At 38.0% G+C, this 9,599-nt stretch overlaps 1 protein-coding gene across 1 annotated transcript in view; it reads left to right on the top strand.

The window, feature by feature from the left end:
* hs3st3b1a (heparan sulfate (glucosamine) 3-O-sulfotransferase 3B1a) overlaps window positions 1-9,071 on the top strand; it is a 9,131-nt gene extending 60 nt beyond the window's left edge. Inside the window, exons 1-2 of the mRNA XM_046866685.1 lie at window positions 1-678; window positions 7,467-9,071. The exon at window positions 1-678 is cut by the window's left edge and continues 60 nt beyond it. Coding sequence (XP_046722641.1) covers window positions 164-678; window positions 7,467-8,085 — 1,134 coding nt within the window. The 5' untranslated portion in view covers window positions 1-163 and the 3' untranslated portion in view covers window positions 8,086-9,071. The remainder of the gene's footprint in view (window positions 679-7,466) is intronic.
* The last annotated feature ends 528 nt before the right edge of the window (window positions 9,072-9,599 follow it).

Below are 9,599 nucleotides of genomic sequence, written 5' to 3'. Positions count from 1 at the left end.
GTTTCTCTCACACACAGTTTCAACTCCTTCCTTGTCTGAATTGTCATGAATTCAGCATCTCTCAGGGAATGCACTCAACCTTAAACTCATGACTACATGTCTTGAGGATTTCTGTGGGGGTTAGGGAGACACAAGTTTGCCAGCATGCCTAAGCGGCACTCTTATGGAATATAGCTTGCTGTTTTGTCAGAGCTCCTGCGCGGTTTCTTTTCACCTGGGAAAAAGACTTTTGGTTGCGTGCATCATGCTGACACTTTGGGTGTACATGCTTTATTGCTGCGTTGGTTACTGCGCGTCCGTGCCGAGCTTCGCCGTGAACTCGGTTGAGATGAAGCCGGACACTGCTTCTGTGGACCCCTTTATCAGCTCGGGAAGGGCCATTTACTCCAGCGCGCACTCGAGGGACTTGTTGAACAACGAGAACGAGCTGGACAGCAGAGCAGACGAATGGGATGAGAGCAAGGCTGAGCTAAGAGCAGTGGAAGAGGGGACGGCAGCGACAGGTGCCTACAATTGGACGGAGACAAGGAAACTGCCCCAGGCCATCATCATCGGGGTGAAAAAGGGCGGCACGCGCGCCTTGCTCGAGTTCCTGCGCGTGCACCCTGACATCAGGGCTGTGGGTGCAGAGCCGCACTTCTTTGACCGAAACTACGAGAAAGGACTCGAGTGGTATAGGTGAGAGGGACTTCCTGACCAAAATTACTACTATACACTATAAGCAATAAAGGTACCAAACTGTATTTTCCCTTGCATATTTTATTTAGTATTGTATATAATTAAATAAATAAATAAAAAAGCATAAGAAAAGTCAAATGCATACACACTTGAAACAGTACAGTTTGGTACCTTTATTTCTGTATTGAATTTAGTACAAATTCAAGGCCTATTGAACTCAATGTGATCACAAACCACTCGTTTCTTTGCACTCTTATTATAAACTGATTGTAAGTTTGTGTTAAAATCATGATGATGATGATGATGAAGATAATGAGACGACTAGCCAATAAGAAGTGTCTGCTTGCTTTTGAATTGCATAAAGCATGTTAGACTGTGGAAATATGGCCATTGTGCTGACAAAACCGCCACTGCAGATTAATTCTGAAGGATTAAATAACAGACAGACTGCTGTAATAAAAGAACATCTTAATTACAGAGATTATCTGCAGGATTCATATTATTGATGTTTTATGCATATGTCACCTATTTTATAAATATATCACCCGCTTATATAACTGTGAAATCATATTCCGGAAAAAGTACAGTGATGTTAAGGTCAGGAAAACCTACATTAAAATGTGTCATCTATTGATACTGCATGGTTATATTTTGAACTGAAGACAGTCAAAGTTTTGGATGTCCTGTCATAAAGAATTGAACATTTCTTTGTGCTATCTGGAGCATTCTTTTGTGCTATCTGTTAAGTTTGTGGGATCATTTTTTTATATCGAACCCTTACTCTTTGTGAGTTACATTTGTTAGTCTGTGTACAGGTAATGAAACTGTAATATAACACAGCAGCAGGTACAGGATATCATGTTTTGGTAGCCTAAAAGTACTGAAATACAGCTTTTTAAGGGTGACAGGTTTATTTACAGACATTGTGTGCAGAATGGACTCTTCTTAGAATATTTTTTCCTTTTTTCCTACATAGATCAAAGTCTGGTTACTGTGAATCAGACCTAACCTGAACGTCTGTAATCATAAAACAAACAGCCCATGCAAACACAGACTGTGTAATACAGCATATGGTCAGGTATTCTTGCCCAACTCTACTGAGCGGTTTGAGTCAGTCTGACCCTCATTTTCCATCTCTGGACACATTTATTAAAAAATGAGTTTTTTAATTGTCTGTTAGATGTCAATGATCTCATGCAGTGACATCAGAGCTGGTTTTGTATCTATTTTTAGAGGTGCACTGATCTGACAGTTTGGATTGACATGTTGTTTGGATATAAATACAAACAACTGGTGTGAAAAAGATTTAAGATGTCCATTCATTTTACAACAACTCAGAATCTGTCTAAAACAAACCTAGCACCAGATTTTCTAATCTCTTATGATGCCTAACAGTTTATGGCTAGTTTGAGGGTGTTTAACAATTTATGGTTGAAGGAAAAGCACAGCATAATGGTCTACCAAGTACTGGTGGTTTTATATTCGTTAGTAATTTGAATCAGTTATAGTCAACTGTTAACCCCTTTCTTATGTGTAGATCATGTTGCTTTCATCCTGTGCTAAACCCAGTACTTCATTGTAATCTATGAAGGATGGAATTATTTCTATCTGCTTCCGTACCCATCAAGAAGATGAGGATTATTTAGCTAAGCAAATATCCACCAACTGTACAGTATTTAAATCTAGGGCAATGCTTTGTACAGTTGAGCCTCATGTTTTTATGATGCTGCCTTGATCTAAACTGAATGGTTTACTAATGGTTTGAACATCTGTCAGTCTTGAAGCCAGCAAGTTCAGGGCAGTAGCAGGGCTCACTGCCCTTATGACTGCCCCATACCCTAAGCCAATACTGCTGTCTAATTAAAACATCTCCGCATGAGGAAGCCTAGTCAGGGCCGTGCACTGCTGCATGACCTCTACTGGCAACTCGCACAATAAAACCTCCTAATGACTGTTCAGAGAACAGCATTCATTGTTAGTCTACACCACTTGTAATTCCTTTGTGACCCCCATGAACTGTAATAACACATCACTTTTTATGGAAGACCTACAGTCAGTGTCACTGCATTCGAACCTAAATGCAAAAGATGACTGTTAAGCTTTTTCTGTGGAGGAATGAAGGCCCACTGGTCACAGTCAGATGAGATTGAGATTCAGATGGCTGCCTTTATCCAACAAGCCCTATTGAATATTTCTTAGACAGGAGCCTGGAGAAAGGCGCATGTGGTCAGGAGTCAGTGCCCCCTGTGGAGACATTTAGCTAGACTTGCTCTGTTGGCGGAACATGGTGAAAGCAGCCATGTGTTTCTGCAGAAGCTTTAAGACACAGCAGGGTTTTCAGCAATAGATGTGACATTTGTGCCCTTTCATGCCTTTTAAAGAGTCAACAATGCACTAATTACTTATTTTGGTTTTAGATATTGATGTCTTGTTGTGCTCCATTTCATTGAAGTGCTCACTCAGACAAAGTGCTGTAATATGAAATAATCACTACCTATATGAGCATTGTTCATTCTTACATTTTCTGAGGAGCGTATCAAAACAAGCAGCACTACATGTGTGTGAGAGTGCGGCAGATGCTTGCAGTAAATTGCGAGTGACTCTATTGAGAGCTCAGCAGAGGCAGCCTGGCTGTGAAAAGGAGGCAACAGAGCCCCTGAGGTCTGCATTAACCCTGGTGAGAGAGAGCATGGAATTGCAATGAATTGTGTTGTTTCTTCCTTCACTTTGTATGCAAATGTGCTAGGGAGGGTAAACATTTTTTTGGGGTTTTTTTTTTTTATAAACACAGCATGAACTTTCAATTAGAAAAAAGGTTTTGAAAACATTTGACCCAGGAGGAGTTTCAAAATCCAGAAAGTGGTAGAGCTTAGCATATTCTCAAACATATTTATGGAGTAAATTTTACACCAATGCTGAGTAGCTTTATAGATTGAATTTACATATAACGTGGTCTCTGCACTCCCTAAAGCAAACCTATTCAACAGGCAGCCCACAAACCAAATGTGGTCTTTATCCACATTCACATTCATCCATATATTACATCATCATTTCCAAAACTCAACTGGCAGTGCCTGCTTCAAAATTCTGGTAACACACTACTACCCAATAACAGTATGCAGGTTTTTAAAGACTTATGGCTTGAAATATATTTAGCTACATTTAAAAAAATAAAATGTACACCTAAGTTGTAAACTGGGACTGACTGCATCATTTTAACCAAAATTATTTTGTACTTATTTTAGGTAACAGGCCACAATATAATTTCATTCAATTCCAAGGTTCCCATGTCAGGTGTGCAGAATTATATCACATTGACAACACCTGATATTTATGTTCCTTTCACAAAATAAATTTAACTGTGAGGAAGATCTGTATAATTCACAGAATAATAAACAAATAAAGTGCAATTGCATAAATATTCCCCTAATTGCTGTGAAACCACTACATTTGGTTTCAATGAAGAATAGTCCAGTAGTGAAGAAACCGCTCTTTTAATTATTCACAAAAAGACTTTACTTCAAATTTTCAATACATTTTGGTGGGCTGTGTTTTGACACCCCTGCTCTATTATATTCACAAAAATAATTTATATATATATATATATATATATATATATATATATATATATATATATATATATATATATATATATATATATATATAAATAAATATATATATATACACACACACAACACAATCTGTTAAAAATTTCGACATAGGGAGAGAACAAGTGTTGGGTGATTATCTTAGGGGTTGTAAAACCATATTCTTCTCCTTGTGAAAAAAGCAGAGATAGCTGAGGATTCCTGTTACAAAATTTCAATTATACTTTCATGCACAATTTGGCAAAAATGCTGTATAGTCATTGAATGTAAGGAGCGTTTTCTCAAGGTGAAAGCAGTGAAAAATGCTATAAGCTACACTTAAATGACAAGGTGACATATTGTAGACACAAAAGCTGCCCACACCATCCCACATTGTTTTTGATTCAGGTCTGGAACATGTCCTGAAGAAACTGTCAGATTATTTTAAGTGGCTGCATACCACCACCTCATGTCACCTCTTATGAGGTTTAACAAAGAAGGATGTTCTCAGAGGAAATTCCTTCCAATTCCACACACACACACACACACACACACACACACACACACACACACACACACATATACGCACTTGCACGCACACAATACATACACATACATCTTTTTATGTACTGCATTGCGCCTCAAAAAGGTTACATTTTACCTTAAAGCAACATGCTGAAAAGAAATACAAAAGCACTTCATGTATTCAAGGACAGAAAGCCTCCCTTGAACTAGAGCATCACTAGCATGGGTTTCTGCTAGGATAATAACTACCTAGAGAAGGCCTGTATTCTGGTGCAAATTAGTGCTTTGCCACTTCTGCCACCCACTCACCATCTTATTAGAGCACAGTGAGTGAACTTCACGCCACCAAACACTCAGTGCACTTGAAGACTCCTGCTTTAGCCTTTGAACGTGCGACCTGATAGCAGCTAATGTAAACACGGGTTACAGAGACAGCTCTTCAAACGCTAGCTTCCTGGGATCCTGATCTGCAGACATACCTCACCTCCTCCCAAGACACAACACAATTCCAACAACTGTGCATATCAAAATCGCTTGGCTTTAGATTTATATCCTTTGGGAAGGTGCGACTGAGTGTTAACCTAAGTTTGTATAAAACAAAGCTACTGCATGACAAAGCAGTCAAATCCTTCACATCACTGTTCAGAGATTCCAATTTGAGTTGCAAAAATGGCTGAATAACTTTTTATCTTATAATGAACTCTAATTGAATTTAAAGGTGCATAGCAAGTACACATACATTTCTTTAGTAATTGCGCACTATTGGAAGCTATATATACTTACTACCCATTCTCAATTGTACTAAACAAAGTGCTGGCTATCTTTATGCATTAGGAGCAAAGGTTCTGGATCTGTGCCTAGGCTAAGTTGAACAAAACCTCCCAAGAGAATCACATTCTGTCTTTAAGGTGCCTCTTTGGAGAAATGATTCTTATAGCTCTAATCCAGGTTTGTTTTGCTTGGGGACTAGGTGTACATTTGGATCTGTAGTAAGATTCTGACTCCCTGGAGCTACCAGAAGCAGTCCCTGACACTCTTAGTTGCGTATCCAAGCAATGTGGAGGATAATTGCAGCAATACTGATTTGCAGCCTCTTCTCCCTCATGCCCCTCTCTCATTAGCTTGGTGTATTTTTTCAGCCTGTGTGATAATGATAATGGTCTAAAGAGAGAAGGAGAGATAGAATGGCAGAGTGAAAGAGGAGTGGTTCAATATATTACATAGGAATATACACCAAGCTGTGTTTAATGTGGTAGTCGATTAAGGTGGACTACTCAGAGCAATTCATCCTGGTGCACTTACCTCTTTTCCCTAGACTCCTTATGAAATAATGTACTCTTTTGTCCTCTCTCCTCTTCTGTACATGATTCCACCATCATCCATTAAATGGTAAGCTATCATCTCTGTTTTATTTGGAATAAAGGTTACCAACAGCTGCCAACTGGTGTCTGTAAAAATGGTGTCTCTTATTACAACCACATTGAACAGTTGACTTTTTTTTTGGTTTAACACTAGGGGCTTTTTTAAAACTTGAAAAATGCATTTAAATATAGAACTTGCTGGTTTTACAAGGTATATTTCCTTTTCTCTAAAAAGCACTTGACAAACCCTGCATTATTGTGAATCCCAAAGTTAACATATCCCAGTTCAGTATATTGTGCAGGTGTAATGTTTGGTGTTCTTTCACTCCTTGTTTGTCTCTGGAGTTCTCTGCTTCCACATTAGGCACATGGATCTGCCTTATGCTGAAAAGCACCAATCTCTGCATAAATCCCACTTGGCCTGTATCAGCCATTCCCTGAATGCAGGCTAAAGTTAAAGGGCTAGTTTCCCAATTATAGGACCAATCTGACCCTGCTGACTGAGCCAGCAAGGGAATACATATTACACAGGCTCAGATATGCATGAGATTCCATCTAATGAAATTCTCTCTTCTGCATTTACCTTAAAGGACCACCTGATTGTTTTTGCCTATCGACAATTTTCATTATATTTAAATATTAATCATTTGAGCTAGCAAAACTGTAAATTAGTGAACAGGTCTGACAGTTTTGGAGCATATTTACAATGTATTTTTTTACAATATATTACAATGTATTTTTATCACTATATATTTAGCACATTTATAGTACATTTATATAAGAAAACATAAACCACTCTATTGTAGATTTATATTGTATATTAGTATATGGATTATTGTATTTTTCACTGAGGCTCTTTATTTCTATGTGGAAATCTATAGATGATGTCACTTATGAAAATACCCAAAGGATATTAGTTAAATTAACATGAACATAAGGGGACACTTTTTTTCTTTCTGTACCTAAATATATCTCCAGTAATGAGGTGTGTCATCACCATTCTAGATTCCATATGGAATCACACATGCTGTACTGTGGGTCTTTGCCTCTGCTAAATATCAACCAACAGTTCAGTGTGCTGGCAGTTCTTTATAGAGCCTCTGATTTCTCTAAGTGGCAGTTGGTTATGGATCATAAAAATTCATTTCCAAATGATACTGCCCTAGGGTCTGAGTAGGATTAACCTACTACATCTTGTCGCTGAGACAGCAAGTAGCTTGGGGGCAGTAAATGAAGAATGTGGATAACTGGAATACTCATGTTGATATTTATAGATTTTGTATTTGTTTGCTAACGCCATTGTTTTGTCTTCTAGAGAGCTGATGCCTAAGACTATAGATGGCCAAATCACTATGGAAAAGACCCCCAGCTACTTTGTGACCAAGGAGGTCCCAGGCCGCATCTATGCCATGTCAAAAGACATTAAGCTAATTGTGGTGGTGAGGGACCCAGTTACACGAGCCATCTCAGACTACACTCAAACACGTTCCAAAAAACCTGACATTCCCTCCTTTGAGAGCTTGACCTTCAAGAATGCAACAGAAGGCTTGATTGATGCCACATGGAGTGCGTTGCAGATTGGTATGTACGCCCGGCACCTAAAGCGCTGGCTGCAGTTCTTCCCACTCAGTCAGATCCTGTTTGTGAGTGGTGAGCGGCTAATAACCGACCCAGCTGGTGAGATGGCACGTGTACAGGACTTCTTGCATTTGAGGAGATTGGTCACTGAGAAACACTTTCACTTCAACCCAGCCAAGGGCTTCCCATGCTTGAAGAAGCCAGCAAGCAACAGCAGGCCCCATTGTCTGGGCAAAACCAAAGGGCGCACCCACCCAAACATCCACCCCACTGTGGTGCGTCAACTGCAAGACTTCTACAAGCCATTTAACAAAAAATTTTACCTTATGACTGGACAAGATTTTGACTGGGATTGACAAATAATGGAAAAAAAAACTTTGTAAAATATTTTATTTGTGTAAAAAAAAAACAGAAGTCTATTTTATGATAATTTATTGCAGTCATTCGATTTTTATGGAAATTGGTGAACTTATTATTTAATAGGTTTGAGTAATTGCATTACCGAATTGGGAACTTTGTAGTGAATGACCAATAGTAATTCAAATGAGGAGAAACATGCCCAAAAAGAAGACAAAAGCACAATGAAATTAGTAACGGGTAAACAGCGAGCCAGTCTTGTGTAGAGAAAATGTGCTTTTTCTACAGTTCATCCATCAAGCAATAGCATCTCTTTCAGTGTCCAAACAATTCTTATCCTTAGAAGTCATGCATTCCAGACCATAATCAAATTTTTCCAGGAGACCATTATCCCATAATTCATTCTCATCATTTGATTAATCTCAGAGAAAGGATCTATTAGGTTTGGTCAGTTTTGGGTGCCAGCTGATCCACTACTAGTTCAGGTTGATCAATACACTAAATGATGCACAACACCAATTATGAGGAAAAAATTAAAAGACCAAAGCTTTAGGGGGAAAAAAAATCAGCTTGTCATTATAGTGAATAAACCCTGGAAGATTTCATAAAAATATTTGACCTAGTTTTATTTGGCAGCAGTGCTTAATGTGCTTATTGGATATTGTTTTTATAATTATATTTTTATAAGTGGACAATTCTACCTGAAGCCTGGGAACTATTGAGAATTTAAACTTGGTCTGCTGTTACCAAAATCTATGACTCCTTTTAACCAGGGAGTAAGAAACCTCTCCATACCATAATCAAGTTTTTTTGTGCTTGGGAGGGGAGGTTATAGTGTCATGTCCTTAGAATTGTTTAGGGACAGGATGGGGAGGACAAATACTCCCAAATTCTTTGGCAGAGCAAAGCAGGACGTATTTAGATGACCTCAGAAATGGACTCTGGAACTAAACATAATAAATAAATAAACTGAAATGCTGATTAAGCCATGTTTGTGCAATGTGAATGGGGTGATTTGAGGAGATCAGTGAACAATGATTAAACCCTCTAGAAAAAAGAAATACATACAGTAAAACTGACTCTGCTATTTCATAACACACTGTATTTGTAATAGTTAGTGTTAATAGTTGAACACCGTGACTTCAATATTAACATCATCAGAAAGATTTGCTCAATTTAAGCCATAAGTTATTTTTTCAGGCACAGGAAAAAAAAAAGCAAAAACCATTTCTTATGACAAATATTTTCTAAACATTTATGTATGGTTGGTTGAGTTTTATTCAACCCTATTAAAGATATCACATATTCTTTTCTTATGGCTTTTCAGAGTAAGCTGTTCCGATTGAATACTTTATTTATTGTGGTATTCTATTTTTTTTTTTTTTTCTTTGAAGGTACATAGCAAGGACTTTACACTAAAATCCTTTCATGAGATTGAGACTATGAATACTTCATGCCACAGTATTCTTCTGCAATGATAAAATAAATCTATTTTACCAAAATCCATTGTCCT

Source organism: Silurus meridionalis, chromosome 14, assembly GCF_014805685.1.
Source record: "Silurus meridionalis isolate SWU-2019-XX chromosome 14, ASM1480568v1, whole genome shotgun sequence".
Lineage (NCBI taxonomy): Eukaryota > Metazoa > Chordata > Actinopteri > Siluriformes > Siluridae > Silurus > Silurus meridionalis.
Note: the sequence above shows the minus strand (reverse complement) of the source record. Positions and strands in the feature narration are given on the sequence as shown.